This window comes from Pieris brassicae, chromosome 14 (genome assembly GCF_905147105.1).
Source record: "Pieris brassicae chromosome 14, ilPieBrab1.1, whole genome shotgun sequence".
In the NCBI taxonomy this organism is placed as follows: domain Eukaryota; kingdom Metazoa; phylum Arthropoda; class Insecta; order Lepidoptera; family Pieridae; genus Pieris; species Pieris brassicae.
In genome coordinates this window covers 337,337-357,299 of record NC_059678.1, presented here as the reverse complement: position 1 = coordinate 357,299, position 19,963 = coordinate 337,337, and the positions used below count along the sequence as shown (strand labels likewise).

Here is a 19,963-nt window from a genome sequence, read left to right as displayed (position 1 = left end):
CGGAAATACTTCAGTGGGCAGCTGTTTCCACATGGTGGTGGTGTGTGGTAGAAACTACCTTCAGAAACACCCAGTTGTCCAACGACGGACGTCGAGGTGATACAGGTGGAATTTCGTATTGTCTCAATGAAACTTATCTCCAGGTATCAATCCGAATAACACCGAATCTCCATGGTAAATGCGATGGAAGATGGGGGGTCTCATCCCAGAGTGACTGGTCTTCGACGATTCGATCAGCACTTCATTTGAATATGGTCATGTAGAAGGAGCTGGTAACTGGGAGCTCCTGTCCAGAGGTGATATTAGTATCTCCATTTGGGGCCAATTTTGAAGCCCGGAGTGAAGCAAGGTCTCGCCTTGCTGAGCACACCAAGCTTTTTGGAGGCTAATAAAGCCTTTCCCTCCAAATGACCGCGAAACTGAACGTAAGCCCAGTAATCCAGTGGCTTTAAAAAGGGTGTCTGCTAAGAGGAGTTCACACTCCTCTTCCAAGATTCTTGGATTTCTCTAGCCTTTAGTCTCAATATCACATTAATGGAATAATAATAATAATTATATTAATAACTGGAGACAAAAGACATCCCGTTATAAATAATAAATGAATTATGTTTTATTAACAACCCATCACTTATAATAAAAAGAAAACTGCATGATAAACGCATAAACGCTCGTGTATAAACAGCCTAACTATAAAATATATTTGTGCATACATTATGATTTCTAAAACATTGAATAAATCTATACCCATAACATTTTCTCAAAATTTTATTCAAAGATTCAAACCCAAACTCTTGGCGGAATAATACAATTATCTACACTTATACAGGGTGTAACAAATATCATATTTTAGTATTTAATTAATTTTAAATTTAAATGATCACCCGCTTGTGTCCTGCTTTGATGCTCAATTATTTCTTTAATTTACCTATGGCAATCTTTTAGGTCCGGACCTCAGATTCCTTTTTATAATCATTTGTCAATCTAATAGGAGAGTAGGTGAATGGCCACCTGTGCCTGACACACGCCGTCGACGAAAAATTCCTTCGAACGAATGTTAGATGCGACAAAAAGACCATTGGTGCCTGGGATTGAACCCACGACCTCAGAGATGTGACTTACACATTGTGTTAAGCGTTCAATAGCATTGATTAAAAAACGAATAGTTTTCCGTTTCCCATAAAACGTTTAGCCAAAATAACTTTCTAGACATCGTTACACCCTGTATATATTTCTTGTATATATTACAAAAATTAACGCCTATGTTTTTAAATGTGGCAATATTGGCTTCATTCGTCATAATCCGTACTGGTTTACAAAAACGATAGACCGCCAAGCACGAGATTTATCGTTTCGAACGTCCACTACTTGTATACACAAGTATAATAGAAAACATACATTTTTGTATGAAATATAGAACATAATTCTCATAGAATACATATAGTAAACTAATATAGTATATATGTTACTCGAATACTCGAAAATCGAGCGAGCTGTCAAAATCTGACGTCACTGACAAATACTTGACGTAATTATCACAAGCTTCTTGCTAAGGCCTATGTATTTTTGACGTTATACTTCTTTTGGCACGTTTAAATTAAAAAAAAGAGTAATTTTTTACGATGCGCGCACACCGTCACAAGAAACCGACACCGACTGAAGTTAGCAGTCAACATTTTAAAATAAAAAATGTCCATTTCTTTAATTATGTAGAAATATTTTTTTTGTGATATTTAAATAAACTTTATTTAACTATATAATGCGTTATAATAAAATTTTCAATATGTTTAATACCGTTTTTCTATTAAACATTTTAGAATGATTTTTATCTTGTAAAGCCAAAAGCCAAAGCAGTATAACTTCTAAGGCGTGTACATAAGTACACACACATGTCTTTTTAAATAAGGGCAAACGGGCAGCAGGCTCACCTGATGTTAAGTGATACCGCTGCCCATGAACCGATCAAATGATCCTAGAGCTTGAATTTGATTTTCTCAAGTCCACCATTGTCTATTTAAAATGTTTTTGATATTCATAATCTACTTATAGATTAATTTTTTTCGCAAACGTTATCAAAACGTTATGGAGACGATAAAACTCGTGCTTGGCTCTAAGTATTTACAGTATTATAATATCATTATTCACAAGTGTTTTGTTATACCTGTGTAAACAATTTATTTGATATTTTAACCGGTTTTCAAATAACAAAACACCCTATATAAGGCTACAGATTCACCTATCCGTCTGAGCGTTGTCTGTGCAGTTTTGTTTATCGTTTTTACTGTCGTAATGGAGGAGACAGCCCACAGCGCCAAAGTACCTAAAAAGTAATTTCATAACATCAGATAATTTGATAACATCGGTCACGTGATCAGGCCTCTGTGTCCACCAAGTGGATACACTCACCCTTCATGTTCCAAGAACAGCGCCTTCAAAGCCCCCTTGGACCAGTAGGACATGGCGTAGCTCAACAGCTTCATCGACAGAGGGTTCACTCGGAGGAAGTTGCCGCAAAACACGACCTGCAATTTTCATTATCATTTCTAACCGGTAGATGGCGCTGTACGATTGTTTCGGAATACTAAAACGCGGTATTGAAATAACTATCGAATCATATAATTCCCAATTTACAGTTATTTGGTTGTCGGGTTGCGCGCAGCTAGTTGAGCCTGTGTCTCCTCCAACCCCCAACAAGGGATATAGACACGCCCCCGTACCGCCCTATATCAGCAGGGTGCATATGCTCCGAACGGGTCTAAACAAAACCCCCTTGCGAGGATGAAGCAAGAGCCACGACGTTTGGGTAACGGGCAGGAGTCACCTCATATTATATGATGATCTCACATTTTTATAGGTCTCGCAGGTGCATGGCCGGCCTATAATTGTGTTGTCAACCCTGAGGTCGTGTTTATACGTGGGTAATACTAACTCGTACAAAGAAGGCGGACAGACATGGTGATGAAACTGGGTCCTAGACCCAAAAAGGGACGCGTTAGGGCAGCGATGGCAACTTGGTTTGCCCCAATTTCAGGGTAAATCAAGATGTCCTTTTTAATCAATATTTAGGAATCTTTAAGTTACCCGCTGTATATTCTGGTTGGACGCGCAGAGCCGCGCAATGGAGCCAATGTTGTTGGTGATGGTGACCAGAGTAGCCCGAGCCAGGTCTTCGCGGGAGACCTTCGCACGACGATCGGCCGAACACATGTTTCCGAAGCTAGAATAAAAAAAATATTGCTTCGACCAATCAGAGCAGAGCGAATGCCTCGAGCGAGGTGGAGACGCCATCTTGACTCTTGACGGTGCGTACGCATTGACTTTGACACATTGACAATTTACAATCTGTTAGATGTCTATGATATTATTATTACGTAAGTTTGGCATTTTTGAATATAAAATGAAATAAGAAAAATGTGTACGCTACAACATATTATTGCGAGAGAACTATCCGAGCGTGTTGAAAAGAGTACTATGCTAAGTTAGATAAAATTTTTTGGAGTTTCTCATATATTATATTAAAAAAATACCTGCTCGCGACTAAATCCCCTCTCAGCCCGAACCTCTCGTAATCCCCTCCATAGATGTCTCGCACCAATTTGTCGACGGTCGTGTTATCGCCCGAGGCCGCCAACGCGATGGCTTCCTCGAAACTGCTGCAGCCGGTGAGCAGGCAACAGAGACCGAGGAATGTCCCACCACCCAGGCTGAAATTACATTTAGGATTTTAGAATTAAAAGCTTGCCGATTTGATATGATCGTAAACAAATAATTTTTGACTTAAATCAAAATTTCATATAAATAGGTTCAGTAGTTTTTGAGACATATCATAGGTACCAAATTTTTATCAATAACATACCTGGTCCCACTGACTCGGCAATAGTCATAGGGCGAACTGACTACTAGCATGGAGACCCCGCTCCCGATATTCACCAGCAGGAAGGGATATGGTGATGAGAAATCGAACGGTTTCCGCACGTACTGGCTGAGGCACGGCTCCAAGTATGGCGGCTGCAATTCAGTTATAAAACATACAATTATTGATGAAAATCTGGCCAATAACAGATCAATAATAATTATTAACTGTCTTAATATAACTGAATATTTATTAATCGTCCTGTTTTATATTACTAATTGTCCTGTTTTATTAATAATTTTCCCGTTTTATATTATTAATTGTCCCGTTTTATATAATTAATTGTCCCGTTTTATAGGATTAATTGTCCTATTAAATATTAATATTTATAAATTGTCCTGTTATATATTACTAATAGAAAAGGAACTTTTTCTTTGTTTACTAAGTTTTAGTGTAATGACACTAAAGTCAATAACTTGGCACTTCATGTTCAGATTAGATAAATTCGTTTTACACTACTTTTATTTTACATAAGATTGTGTAAAAAACATTAAATCTCACTATAATATATGTCGCAGTTACGAAGCGATTAATCAAGGTCAGTACGCACGTGCGGTGCAGGTGCCGATCAGAGAGCAACTGAACAAAACGCACTACTGATATTGACAATTTACAACCTCTATGACGGGAATGATATTGTGTGGTGTTGCCATAGAAACAAATGACATTGTGTTCTCTTATTTATCTGACAAATATATCATTATTTAGATTTAAAAAAAAACAATATATCATTGTAGTACTAATGTATATGAATTTTATTAAATTTAATGATATGTTTTTTTTGACTACCCTCACTATTATAGTTTGTTAACTATAGGTACAAAAATTAGTATCATTTACCAGCCCAAGAGCCGCCAATAAATTTATATACATAACACACACACATACACATATAATATATTACCGAGTCATTGTCAGTCGCGCTGTCCGGGTTCGGTTCCCAGTAATAACACTCGTGCGGGTTCATCGAGTCGATAAATTGAACGCCCGTTATCAACGCGTCTAATTCGTCCAATTTTGACAGTCTCATGTTCACTTCCTGTAAAAAAAAGGTTGCGGTAACGTAACACGAAGATAATTTTATTTCCGGTCATTTTTTTAATAAAAAACACCCAGAATAACCTTATATTACCTTATTCTTTATAAGCTTATATTACTGAAACCAACTGCGGTTTAACCGCATTCCGTATTAACCGCAGGTTAGGTTCACACTTATTTTGTTATAATTTTTTCTCAAACGTTTACGTTCGATTGCATTTTAAAAATGTGTATTTTTAACCGCAGTGGTTTAACCGCTACGGTTAAAAATAAATCACTTCCAGCTGTTCTTAATATTATTTAGCTCCTGCGGTGTAGGAGGGATATTAAGTGCTACGCCCGTGGACACTCTCAATGCCAGAGGGCTCGCGAGTGCGTTGCCTGCCTTTTAGGAGTTGGTACGCACATTTCTAGAAGGACCCTTAATCGAATGGGTTCGGAAATACTTCAGTGGGCAGCTGGTTCCACATAGTGGTGGTGCGCGGCAAAAAGTGGAACAACGGAGGTCCAGGTATGTGAGTGGAATTTAGTATTCCGCCTCGAGCTCCGACCGCCACACCCAAAATCTCATACACAGTGTTGAAAACCCGCAGCGGTTTAACCGCATTAAGAATACCTTAATGAAGTCCTCCTCAAACTTGTAAGCGCCACCACCAGTGGCGTATATGGTGTTGAGGAGAGTGGCCATTCCCTTGGAGCGAGCGAGTTGCAGGAACGAGCCGACCTCGCTCGTGGGGAACCTGATGAAGTGGAGCGTGCCACGGCGGCCGCGGATTGTCACGTTGTCCATCTGCCAATGTCAAAAAAACATTTATTAACCTTTAAATTCCTTTATTTATTGAATAGTTTCAGTATCAAAATATTTGGTAAGTTTGCAAAAAAAAATATATACATAAATTTCTCATAACAAAATTTGAGGTGATTTTAAAAATGAAATAATTCCAAATTAAACATTCTTCAAAAACGCTTCTCTGGACAAGATGGCGTCGCTCCAGTCTAATGACGTAACATGCTTGTAAACACTTGTTAAACTCCGGCGCATTATGAATAGAATCACCTGTAAGTGCACATCCCTCCTGCCAGTCTTGCCATACGCCGAGTTCCTGGTGAGGTACCGCCGTATATTCTTCAATATTTCCGTCTCCTTGTCTATCTCCCGCCGGTTCGTCTCCCTGGGCTCGAAGTACACCAATTTCGTGAGCGTCCCACCAATGTCCATACCGAACCAGGGCATGGCTGCAATTACAAATTTACTTCACAACGGCCATCTTATTCATAGCAGGTGATCGGCTAATCATGTTTTTGGGTCTAAATTTCGTATCTCATAAAAAAATTACCACAAGATTCTTGCTCTCGTTTCGATGGAGTATCGTATCCAATGACCACTGGTTAATGTGAATACTGTCGTAAGTTAAATTTTCTGGTATCCAGTCCAGTCGACAGTAAGCACGGCACTGATCGGTTAAGGAAATTACATTAAGGAAAATTGTTAATATACATTGCGTAATTACTGATTAAACAACACGCTTTTTATTTCATGTACAGAAGACATCATGAGGTCTACGGCCTTCTTAGTGAGGGAAACCTACCATATTACCAGATAGTGGTGGTGAGCAAAACTTGGTTAAAAACGCTTAATTGTGGAACGACTGACGTCGAGGTGATTTGGGAGATATTTCGTATTCTGCCTTGACGACCGATGATGGAACTCAGCGGCAGAATCCGAACAACTCAAAGTAAAACATGCAGAGAGACCCAACATTTCTACGCAACGCCAAGGGATCAAGCCGCTCGGAGAGGTCATCGACGATTCGAGCTGGTACTGAGGAGCTCAGCGATGAGAACAGTACTCCATGTGTGGCCGATATTGAGCTTTATAGTTGCAAGCGGTGGCCTGGAGTGGAGTACCGTCTCGTCTTGCTAAGCACAACAAGACAGGCGTATTTGAATGAAATTCTGCTTGAAGTCTTTATTATTAAAAACAGATTTGTTCTCTATATTAAAGGAAAAAAATTGTTTATATATAATGTGGTTTATGGAAATATAGTTGTCGCAGCCAACTAGCTGAATTAGTCGTTCAACACAGCCTATCCTTAAAACTAAACATTGCCGTTTAACAAACGGCCTGAAAGTTATCGAAGCAGTTCATCGAACAGCCAGGCAAGTGACCTGAATCGATGAACAAAGAGTGTGAATAACGTGAATCTAGCTGTGACTGACTCGAGCAATTTCATGTTTAAAGAAATACAGTAGAACTTGCAACATGAGACTTATTTTCATACATTTCTTAACGCTTAATACGATTCGTCATCCCGTTTAATACGCCCAAACCCAAGTTGAGAGGTCTAACCGAGCGATCTAACGAGAGCCCCCAGAAAGACCTTACCCGCCCGCTCGTGAAGAACCCTGCAGGGTTTTCCTGGATATTCTTCCATTGATGACATCATGTAGCACCGTACGAAATTCAATCACAAAACGATAAATGATAAGTGAATGACGAAGATGAGTGAACTCCGGTTTTGTCAAACGCCCAGACATTATCAGCTGTTAAATTGTTAAATGTTGGATCAAAGCGAAAACGCACTGCAAAAGTTGAATTATGTTGAAATTATTTTAATTGCTAATGCAAATCTTGTTAAACCAAAATAAGTGATAACTTTAAATAATGTAAATATAATTACACTACGTATTAAATGTTATTTATAAATGTATAATTGAATACCTATATATACCAAAATTAGAACATAATACATAAATATTTTCCATATCCCGTATAATACGCTTTCTCGCTTAAGACGCGTTTTTGGTAGGGTCCTTAGAGAAATTGTCTTAAGCGGGTTTTACCGTATTTGAAGTGAAACTTATTTATTGGCGTTGGAAAAACATTAACCGTCACATTTTTCGGTTACGCGCCATCTTTCTCTTGTACCACGATTGATTCAAAATAACTATAACAATGATAGTAATAATTATATTACAATTAATGAAATTCTGTAATAATCTTAGTATTTGTATTCATGTGTATTATAATAAAAGTCTTTTGTTAAAGTTTATCTAATTTAACTTTATTTAACCAATTTCTGTAAAGTTGCATATAGTAGATCATTTGTTGAAAAATAAGGCCATAGAGAAGTTTCACTTCTTACGTACTTTTATGTTTTATCTTTTTTATTTCCTAGGCCTAGGCATTAGTCAGCCAGTTTATTTCTTCTGTGAGGCCGCTAGTTAAACAGCGCTGTTGAGTGAAAAAGACTAGGCTGTTAATTAAGCTAGTTGGCTGCGGCGTCGTCGTCTATCATATGCCGACAAATTTCGTGCATACAATGCACAGAGGCGATGATAACTTTTGAGAAAGCGATCGTGGTTGGTGACACAGAAGACACATCACGTGGCCGTTCACCAACCAGATGGACCGATCAATTGAAGGACTCATCAGATGAAAACACTGCCCGCTCCAGACAGTTCCTTGCCGACATGAGCTACAGAGAGAAATGTCCAATACAACACGAATCATTCTTCAGAATCCTAAACGGTTTTGTCATACAATGGTTCGAAGAGGAATCGAGCAACGTTGGACAGTGTACTTCAAATACGGAATACGGAGTTCATTAATTAGTACCTTAGTAAGATGTTTAGCGATTTATTTATTTTTCAGCATTTAAAATTCTTTAAAGTGCCTTGCTCATACAGAGTTATCTACTGTGTGTGTGTGTATACTCACGAGGCGCATCGGTGTCGGGCGGTGTCGGGAGTGTGGGCATGTTTGCCATCACGTGGTTCTCTTTGAGAGGGGTGTACGGCACCCGTCTCGCTCGCTTCAAGTGATTACTTCTGCGGATAGAGAACACGTTCACTACAACATTATAAATAGGTAGCTTGCGTAGCCTAATCTCTGGATCTCCTGCCTCGGCTTGTGCTGCCGCGGAATATGCTTCGGGGCATTAAGAATTTCCACAGCGCTAAATCAGACTGCATCATGACCACAATATTCACACCATCGCAATACGAAATAATTGAATTATGTGTTCCATCTTTGGTTATATGTTTAGTATAATTGTTTTGTTGTATATTATTTACATTGGATGCATAAAAACTTGAAAAACCAAACTTTCCCGTTGCAGTGGGAAGTGGCAATCAATATACTATTTTTTTTAAATAACAAATTACCTGGTAATAATATGCTTATTGCGCGCGACGCGGCGGTCCGGTCGGCAAGCCGCGAGGCAACCGTCACACCGGTGCAGGCGCATCTGTAATCACAACAAAATCTATTAAACTACCAAATTCAGATTTCATCAGCTGAAAGCCAGCAATTGGCGGGAGGTGAAGATTCTCTATGTGGACTTAGGGTCCTTCAATAAAAGAGTTTCCATGGCTACATAAGAAAGGCATTATACAGTAGTACATTGTTAGCGGAATCTTAACAAATAGTTCCACAAACGTTTCAGTTCTGGACCTCAGATTTCTTTATCTGTTAGATGATAATTTGTTAAGCTAATAGGCAAGTAGGTGATGAGCCTCCTGTGCCTGACACACGTCAACTGTTTGGGTCTAAAGCAAGCCGGTTTCCTCACGATGTTTTCCTTCATCGTTCGAGCTAATGTTTAACGCGCACATAGAAAGAAAGTCCATTGCACAAGGGATCAAACCTGTGACCTCAGGGATGAGAGACGCACGTGGAAGCCACTAGGCCAACACTACTTCTATCAAATATAGTAAATGTGATTTTACTAAGACATTGTATATTGTCAGTCAAACTTCGAAAGTACAATTGGACTAAAACAAATGTGTTTAATAAAAAGTATAAGACTTGGGAACCCTTTGGGAAAAAATACATGTTTCACGGTCCCCAGCTCTTCCATAAAAAACCTACTACTTCATACCACAACATTTTTTTAGTTTTTTGGAGTTTATTCCTTAAGAAACGATTTGAGTTATAAGGCCCTGTACGGAAATTTTATGAGGAGTAAAATCAAGTGTAACACGAAAAGTTGAGGCGTTACGTAGAAAGAGACGAACATATATATCTGTAGGATTGAACGTGTAACAGAATGATTCCATCTCATTCTCTCTCTAAACACAATTATTATTGTTATTATTATTATTATATAATATAACGTGTATATTTTTTTTATTTCTTTCTATTAACAAACCTATTTCCCGAAAGTCAAAGTCAAAATAATTTTATTCATATTACCGATATATACAAGTACACTTATAAACGTCAGAAAAAAAGTTAAATTAATTGTGTATTTACTTTTACTACCAGTTCGCGAGTAAGAAGAACTGGCAAGACATTTTAGCCACTCTTCCCCAAGTTTTGAGTCATACAAATCGTTTGAACTGGAGCAAATCAATCCCAAGGATTAGGATCATTTCAATATTCGTCAAGTTAATAAAAGAAAGGATAGGGATCACGAATCTACACTGGCCACGGTCTTCTGATCATCCACTTTCATGACTTCGTCTCGTCGACAAGTTACTTTCGGCTATTCCCTTGTCTGGTACAATTTATCGACCAATTGAAAACAGTTAAATTAGTATTGTCTCTTTTCATCACATCCTAAAGACAATTTGACCGAAAGAGACAAAATAGTACTTAGTACAGGAATCTTGTTTAAAAAACACAGAGATACTTGTCAAAGACCTACAGTACACTTGATCGCTTAACTAGCGGACCTGACAGATGTCCTGTCTTAACTATGAATATTGATTTCGAATTGGTATATTTAACTAAAACTGAATTATGTACAACATTATTTTAAAAAAAAATGTGTGTGTGTGTAAGCTACGACGCACGATTGGAGTTTACTCCTTACGAACGATAATTATGATATATATCGAATAGAAAAAAAGGGTAAATTAACGCATCTGCTAAAATGATAAGAGAAACAAACATATATCTGTAATTATTCGGATTATTTATATTACTTCAATTAAGCGTATTACATAAAGTATGTTACAAAACAATATAAATAATAATAATAATAATAATAACAATAATAATTGTGTTTAGAGAGAGAATGAGATGGAATCATTCTTTTACACGTTCAATCCTACAGATATATATGTTTGTCTCTTTCTACGTAACGCCTCAACTTTTCGTGTTACACTTGATTTTACTCATAAAATTTCCGTACCGGGCCTTATAACTCAAATCGTTTCTTAAGAAGTAAACTCGAAAAACACAGCAAAAGAAGAATTAGCGACATCCATCTAGCCGTTCACGCGTGATGCCACACATCAGTACAGTTAACTCATTCTCATTTGGTGGACATTTCCTGCAAATACATGGAGATCTTTGGCCGAGGCGTTTTAACAACCTTGCCGTGTTGATTATTCATTTATTAACAGTGTATATTCGCGGATGCTTGGCAGACCCATGGAGTTGTGCTGCCATATTACGGGCAACTGCTCTTAATTACACACATATTTTAATAAGTATTTGCTTATTATCAATTGAATGTGTGATATTCTGACAACAGATCGATGAGGCTTCAAACGTCAGCGCAAATGACAACGAACCCTTTTATTATTCCCATGTCAAAGGTCAATTCAATTGTATTACAAATGAATAATTACAATATTGTAATTTTAGTAACGAAAGCACTGCCGCTTTGGGGTTCGGCCATGGATGAATGTGAAGCAGCTAACTAGTAGGATATACAAGGCAACCGTGGATGGTGAAGTGTGGTTGGGTAGTCCTTGTACCCAGGTCCAGACCAAGTCCAGGACGTACTAGCGTGGTAAATGAAGATCGAGGTTTTTGTTCATTTTTTTTATATAGAACTGGGTGTAAACGGGCAGGAGGTTCACCGCACATAGTCACTCTCAATGCTAGAGGTCTCGCGAGTGCGTTGCCGGCCTTTAACAATATTAGGAATAATTTTGTATGGCAATCAATTATTATTGAATGGAGAGTGGAGGACCTTCTCCACTTGGCCTTCCACCAATTCGTGTTTCTCTCTGGGTCGGTAACACATGTCTTACTAACGTGATCAGCTGTTTAGTGAGAACTGGCTTTTGATCTGATTTCGGATTACTCCGTGGTCAAGTGGACAAAATGAATCATACTTTGTCAGAGGTCCACATTCTTTAAATTTAATTTTGAAGATCTGTGCATTTATTTATTATTATATCACAAAACAATGGAAGACAATGGATGTTAATACAGACTAAAGAAATATAAACAGTCGTTATTTTTATTTATTTTTATAGAGTGTTCCGAAGTCGTATCGGCAAAATATCGTTATCAACAACGATAAGAGGCGAGCCCATGGTTATCTTGTTACCTCGAAATTGAATTTGATAAAATGAAACAATTCACAAAATTCTTAATTACTAGATCTATTTTGTGTCCTGTGTGAACATTTTATAATAATTACCAGTGATTAACGCGTAATACACGACGAAATTCGCATTAATTTCCAATACAACATTATCGATCTTTAATTACATTTGCGTCATATACATAATTACTTCAATTAAACATTACATAATTAATTAATTATTGAATCGAATTATGTATACGGAAATTATTTGTCAATAACCTCCCATATGAGGTTCGTTCAATAAATGAACGTACTAATTCCTGAATACAATATGTTTATTATGGAACATAAGATACAAGTATCACTTATTCCGCGTCATTTTATTTGAAGTAGAAATACCTACTAATCGGCAAAGAAGAGGCCATAAGAAAACTCTTGGTACTCTTTTAAAATAGCAAATCATCAAACAACACTTATATTAAAACATATATCGCAAATTGTTTCCTCGAAAATCATATCGAGATTTCTTATTCACCAGAACGAAGTCCAATTTTCAACTGAATTAGTTTGATATATGTTTTATATAGATAAATATTTTTACGAAAATATCAAAGATTTTTCGGAATTCTGTAAATTTTTTCTCGTTTAATATAAACGCTAAATATAGTCAACTCAAGGTGACCTTTAGACTGTTAAGCGTTAAATATAATATTCAGTTACAGTTATTATTTATTTACTGAGTAAATTGGACAACATATGGCAGCGACAACGACAAAATATGAAAAGGATCGAGGAGGTGGAGAGGACGCCCCAAAAAATAGGAGTGAGCAGGAAGCGAATGGAGAAAAAAAGCCATGGTAAAAGATATCTGGAAAAAGCTGAAGGAAGCTAGGATATAAGGATAAGAAAAAAAATATTATTAAAAATCTAATCTGTAAATTCGACTTTTGTAATAATTGTAAGCTTTTAATTATTATTATTAAGTACTTAGGAATATAAGCTTTAATGTGAAATGCTAGTTATTATAAAAAAAAACTTTTTCATTATCTACTTGAAAGTCTCGCGTTACGGTATTTTTAAAGCCCTTTGAACGTTTAGACTGATTTTTAAGATTTCGGGACGCTCACATTGCAAGTGTGTTGCCGGCCTTTAAACAGTTGGTATGCTCTACCGTATGTTGGTATTCGTCAAGTCTAACAGTTTGTAATTATTTTCTGAAGTCTTAAGGGTGGCATCCCAAATGTACCATTTCCTTCTGGCAATATGAGTGCCCATGGGCGGCGTTGTCATTGGAGCCGCATCTCATAATTCTTTGTAAACACCGATTCCAAGGGCAATTAAAATCTATGATTTACAGAGTATCCTTGCTCAAAAACAATTTTCCTATAATATTATTGATTGGAATCATAATTAGTGTTACGTACTTAGCATTATCTAACTTACAAAGTTCGAACTGAGATATAAATCAATAGAAATAATTAAAGGTCGCTGCGCATACGTCGATTAGATTTCAAAGCCACACAATTTAAAAAAAAAGTCCTTTAAACGGAAGTGTTTCCGCTATAACGGCAAGCAAACACACACACACACACACATACCTGGTGAATAACTATAACACCGCTCTTTTCCTCCATTTCGTATCACAGATAAAAATCACTATATATCACAGAATTCACTAAATTTACGTAATAAATAAATTAATATACAATCAATAATTTTACATAAAAATAAATTATAATAAACTAGGACACACCATACTTCTATAACTACGCGTAAATCTAACATAAGAGAGCGCGCGACGCGAGCGCCGAACGTTTTGTGAATGACAATTCACAGTGTTGCCAGGTACGAGTAAACAAACCGCCATTATTAATAAGCTCATAATGAAATCTCTTTTATGGAACAAGTGCTCCCTGTTCCACGGCATGAGGCTTACGTGATGTTAAGTGATACCACCCATTGGCAATTCCAGAAGGCTCGCAAATGCTTTTTGTAGTTGAAGCCTGAAGAATACGAAGGGCAGCCGTGCGTCCACCGAATGCTGTATGTTCCGATGGTGGCACATTAACATGGATTTTACTAAGCTAATTGAATGATGAAGAGCAATCAGCACACCTGACATATGTATTCCATCATTGGCTATATCTTAAGTATATTTTTTTAGTTATATATAATTTAAGTTAGATGTATAAGTACGAAATAAATAAGAGTGCCTGACAAAACATACATACACATTAATAAACCCTATTAAAGACATATAAACGCTATTTTTATACCTAGCGATTGCTGACAGCGACCTACACACACACGCACAAACATATATATAATATTACTTTAATTTGGGTGCTTGAGTGAGCTTGAATCTCAGGCGTACGCGTACAGGCGGTAGTAAATCATCGTGAGTCAGGGCGTGGGGCGGTCAGGCACAGAAGTTTGATCGCCTACTTGGCTACCTGTCCATCTGAGGCCAAGACCTGCAGGTTGTAGCGCCAACCTGACTTTGTTTTGAATGTAAAACGTCAAACAAATCGTGCTTCCGAATGCAATTCTCAACAAAAAAAATAATAAAAATAATTTCGCTTACATTTCTGCAATTCGCTGCATGTTGCAACACCGAAATAGACATTACGCACGCACATTGATAAGGAAAGTGAACCAATCGGGTCACTCGGTGAATATTTTACATAAATATGTATACAAATACGTAATTATGACACTCAGATCTATGAAAATATATAATATAAAATAACATAAAACTAACAGCGAAGTCAGCCCTGTGAAGTATTTGAAGTGAAATTTCTTTATCGGCGTTGGAAAAAAAATTACCGTCACATTTTTCCGTTATGCGTCACGTTTTTCTTGTCCCCACCACGGTTGATTCGAAGCCAATACATAACAAAAATATATAATAGCGATAGCAATGATAGTAATAATCTTAGTAGTGATTAAGGTAGAAATGAAATAATTGTATTATTTGTATACATGTCTATGATAATAAAAGCCCTTTGTTAAACTGTATCTAATTTAAGTTTAGTTAACCAATAAAGCTGCATATAGTAGATCATTTTTCGAAACATAAGGTCATAAAGAAGTTTCACTTCTTACGTACACATGCACACATTTTTTTAACAGGTTAAATGTTTGTCTATGTTCTAGAATCTATGTCTAAATTGTAATCTGAATATGTGTATATGTAGGTATATATAATATCACCAAGCAGGAAAGTGGAAGCGTGGCGTGGAAGACCTGGAGCGAGGTAAAAGTGAAATTGGAGTCTCAAGCTCTCTGCCCCATCTAGAGGTTCAGTCAAGTCAAGAAGTAAGTATTTATGAGTAAAAAAAAATATTCGCCCATTAAAAAAATCAAGATTTTGGGTCTGGAACTCAGATTTCTAAATCTGTTAATGATCATCTGTCAATCTAAGGCAAGGCAAGTATTTCCTACACCGTTCGAGCGAATGGTAAATGCTCAGATATATAGTCCATTGGTGCACAGTCGGGTATCGAACCTACGACCTCAGGGATTAGTCGTACTGCTTAAAAAAATAGTCAGGACTAACCAAGGATGTATAGGATTTTTACATACGTGCTCCACATCCGAAATCCTTATGCCAAGATTAAAAAATTTCATTAAAATTTTAACTTTGTACACGTACAAAAAACTCTCTAATATAGATAAATGATAAGGTCGTAACACTGGACTATGATATGTGGGCCTTGAGGCGCGCGGAAGTCAATACTATATTTGATTAATCAAAAAATTTATTACTCACCGAATAATTCATAAACTATCAGTAAAAATTATGTGTCCAGCCGCGGTTTGCTTATTTTTTGGACAGTAAAGATTAATATGTATAAAACATAAATTAAATATATGTATATGTAGCCAAACCTGCAAGTGTTGAACGAGTGTCGCGTTTTATTTTCGCAGCAATTGGCAAATTAGTTTCACCTATTTAAGAAAATACTATTTAAGTAAGTATATCAAACTGATGAACTTACTTCGCTCAAAATAATTTAAAAGTTGAAGATTCGTACAAAATATTAGACGCTTCATCGGTTTCGCACACAGGCGCTGCCGAGGGTCCCCTTGGTAGCACAAATGCAAAAGAGGCATGGCAGAGAGTGGCACAGTGCAGACAGGAATGGTTGGATTTGGAGGAAGCCTTTGCCGAAGAAGAGCACACAGATGAGGAATGATAGAATTATTAATGCATAAAATATTTTACTATAACTAGTTTTAGAGTTCATCCTTCACACGGATCCTTCTTTAGTGCAAAGCGAATGGCTGGTGATAGATGACTATAGATAGATAGATAATAAATCCGTGATGTCATGGGTCATGGTTTTTTTTAATTTAACATTGTTAAGAACGTTAATATATGTATTAATTGGACTTTAATTCTCCTAAAAATGCTAATCGAAACGTTTATATATCTAAACGGAATGACCTCTTTGTAATAGGATACTCGAGTTAGAGGTGTGTCTTACATATTTGTATGTTTGTTTAATACGAGTTTAACAAAGTCACAGCGATGACGTCACACCCTAAAACTCGCTAGCAAAGTATTTCTTGCAGCCACTGATTCGGTCAGTGAGACTGGCCGAAGATGCCTGCCCTGAAGAAGACTGCCTTGTGGTGGGAGACGCTACTGTGTATAACCATTAAAACCCCACTGCACTTACCCCACCTACAATTTCCCCAGACAGGTAACGATATGACGGCAATGTACGTAGGCATAGCCATATACACGTCATCGGCCGTTAAAATATATGTAATACGAAACACGCAAGAATAAATGTTGTGAATATGCTTGGTTAAACAACAGTTTCATGCTGCTTGGGTACAGGTAAGACTTGAGATGTAGTTGACCAGAATTGAAGGAGAACGCAACACTGCGGTCAGTTCGAAAATCCGTCCCCTCGTATAACAGTCATGGAATCCCAATTGAAACATGTCGCCAAGAGCATCTTGAGGAACATTATTATACATTATATGTGCTAATATGAAATTATCGAGTTCTAAAAATATCGTCACGACTGATATCAATGACATACAGATTTATTTATTTACATATGTTTTGCAAGTTAGACAAATATGCTTTAATAATGAAAGCTGTTCTCATCATCCTAGGATTACCAGATACGTAGGAAGTACACTCTTGAAACAAACTTCCCTACTCCATCCAGGCTTCGAATCATCAGAATGGATTCTAATAACAAAAACACCTATTCCACGACATAGCGCTAAGACCTATCAGGAGAAGAGCATACCACTTCCTTGAACCACTTCACTTCCGGCGATACACCTGGTGTCCATGTGCAGTTTAGTTAAAGTTAAAGTACAAACTACGTAGTAAAACTAACCACGGCCTTCTCGTTTTCTTAAAAAAACAATTTCGGCTACATAGTTACCATGGATTGTTTAAAATAACTGTATTCGGAACTCCCCTGGTGTATGCATGGTAAGTTTGCAGACTAGGATTATGTGCGGCTGAAGAATGTTCTGCCTTCTCATGCAACCTAAAGTTATGATACTCGACCAGTGTAACCTACGTTGGTCCGAAGGGTAAGGCACTCAGCCAGAAATACTTTGTTAACGCGATTCAGGGTACGGGATGGCGTTTGTCGTCATCACTACAATTATAAAATGTAATCAAAATGATACTTAATACTGCGCAAAGACCGAGGTCCTAACTCCTAAGGCGAGTATAACAATTGCTAATCTTAATGACATTGAATTTATTACAAAACTTATCTAATTTATTTACATTATCATTAACATTATCAGAAGATAATGTATACAGGTCGGAATAACAATATCCTTAATCAACAGTCAGAATTAATATGACCAATGCAACAAACAACAAATGTATAAATAAATGAATCCATAATAGTGTTGTGAGAAAACAACAGTTTATATATTATCAGTGTGTGAGAATATGAAATTAAAGACAATAAAAATGCCTATATAATATATTATATTATAATATATAGTATATATATTATAATATATTAATAACAGTTAATCAAACATAGCAACACAAACCTTTCAGTTTAAACATTTAATATTTGAGAAAAAACACAAAAAATCCTATAATCCTACTGATTTCTTAAACTATTTTATAATGCTAACTGATACTGATACTACTGAAACTAAAATGCTTACAAATTGTAGAACATGGACAAAAGGCGTGCAGGAACATAAGGGATGAAAGCGAGATAGGAATCCTGGAACAGGAAATCATGCTTCTCATGTATGCTCTATGCTAATCCCTAGATTTAACCTTACTTCAAAAGGCATTGTATCGTGACACCAAATGAGTAAACTAAGAAGTACCTATGGATTATTGTAAATAACTTGACTTGTAGTATAGGTAAACAGAAACAGACATTTAGGACAAAGAACAGGAACTAACGAAATCAAACAAATATATTTTATATAATATATGTTACAATTCTTATACTATTTATAAAAACATCAAAATTTTTATTTAAGTTAACATAGTTTATAATAAAAAACACTTACCTAATACCATATCTGAATAGTTGTGAAGAATTTCTTGTTAAAACCAAATGTGTATGGCTGCCGAGATTGATGTCACCTTTGCCCCATAATTTCTGTAAAAAAAAAAATATGTGTCATTAATGGGAACTAGATAGGAAATGCAATAGGACATTGAAAAAATTCAAAATCAACGTCAATCAATTAATATTTATGATCTACATTTGTTCTCTACAAAGACAGCCTCTAACACTTATTTTTAAAGAGCTCATCTATTTCAATCTAAGTCTTGCCATATGAGTGAGTCTTAGGTGACTGATACTGATAAAAACAGACATAAACCTTCTCCTAAAGGTCCTAATTATTATTTGAACTGTACTTCCATTTATTATTTATTCTTTTGACATTCAATTCAAACTGTTTAGATAAAAAATCTAAGCATCACAATGCTGTGTTTATCTAGATCTCACTCACATACATTTCTTTTGTACTGAGATATTTTTAGTTCTTACCGAGATACAAAAGAATATTTACTATAAAATATAAGGAATAATATTTGAGAACTTTTTAGATTACAGTTAGTACTTTCTACTGAGAATATTATTAAGATAAAATACAATCAGTATGAATTAAGATGACTATACACGCTGCGTGTAACCGAAAAGATTGTGCTTTCACAAAAATAACTGTTTAACTACAATGTCTTAAAATATACGGTTAAATGAAACCGGTTTACAAATTATAAACATCTACGTTACTGAGTACTTCAATATTTGAGCTTTATTGCATATTGGAACTAGTGAAAGTCTTATACACTTACATTTTTAAAGAAACATTAGACCTGGGTATTTTATAACAAACTCGAAAATAAAAAAGCGATTTCGCAATAAATGGTACAAATTTGATAAACTCGTCAACACATAAACCTATGTCAAAGGTTATCTTGTTGTAACAATTACTTACCTCTTAATTTAATGGATATTATCGTTACGGAATTAAAGCCTTGGTCAACAATTGGATACTTCGCCTATTATATTTGCAATAGATTTACGTAAAATAGAAATTATAAACCAACTCGATTTAATGACGTCTATTTTTTGAAATAGAATATAGAAGTGAACCACAGAAACCTCACTGAAACCTTAATAGACAGTAGATTGAAGTTTAAATTGTTGACAGATAGCAGCCTTAACTGTCAAAGGGATAACACTGCTTGGATAGACGTTATAAAATTATTAAA

At 36.3% G+C, this 19,963-nt stretch overlaps 1 protein-coding gene across 4 annotated transcripts; it reads right to left on the bottom strand.

Moving 5' to 3' along the window:
- Nucleotides 1–1,845: 1,845 nt before the first annotated feature.
- LOC123718112 (pantothenate kinase 3) lies at nucleotides 1,846–19,844 on the bottom strand. 4 transcript variants are annotated; one of them, XM_045674502.1, is made up of 13 exons: nucleotides 19,687–19,844; nucleotides 18,748–18,839; nucleotides 18,388–18,449; nucleotides 9,116–9,198; nucleotides 8,670–8,779; nucleotides 6,006–6,184; nucleotides 5,565–5,738; nucleotides 4,815–4,949; nucleotides 3,854–4,005; nucleotides 3,525–3,701; nucleotides 3,079–3,214; nucleotides 2,404–2,519; nucleotides 1,846–2,317 (listed from the first exon to the last, which is right to left on the bottom strand). In XM_045674502.1, the coding sequence occupies exons 2-13, from the start codon at nucleotides 18,755–18,757 to the stop codon at nucleotides 2,230–2,232; spliced, it is 1,422 nt and encodes a 473-aa protein (XP_045530458.1). In that variant the 5' UTR covers nucleotides 18,758–18,839; nucleotides 19,687–19,844; the 3' UTR covers nucleotides 1,846–2,229. The 4 variants fall into 4 exon arrangements, with proteins under 4 accessions (XP_045530458.1, XP_045530461.1, XP_045530460.1 ...); XM_045674505.1 differs by lacking the exon at nucleotides 18,388–18,449; XM_045674504.1 differs by lacking the exons at nucleotides 18,388–18,449; nucleotides 18,748–18,839; nucleotides 19,687–19,844 and adding an exon at nucleotides 13,818–14,021.
- Nucleotides 19,845–19,963: the final 119 nt, after the last annotated feature.

Bases quoted from the DNA above. Each gene is read 5' to 3' on its own strand.
- LOC123718112 (XM_045674502.1), bottom strand. The intron at 8,780-9,115 runs GTAATTTGTTAT...CTCTATCCGCAG, and splicing joins AATAAGCATATTATTACCAG to AAGTAATCACTTGAAGCGAG. The intron at 4,950-5,564 runs GTATTCTTAATG...TTTTTTTTACAG, and splicing joins TTGAGGAGGACTTCATTAAG to GAAGTGAACATGAGACTGTC.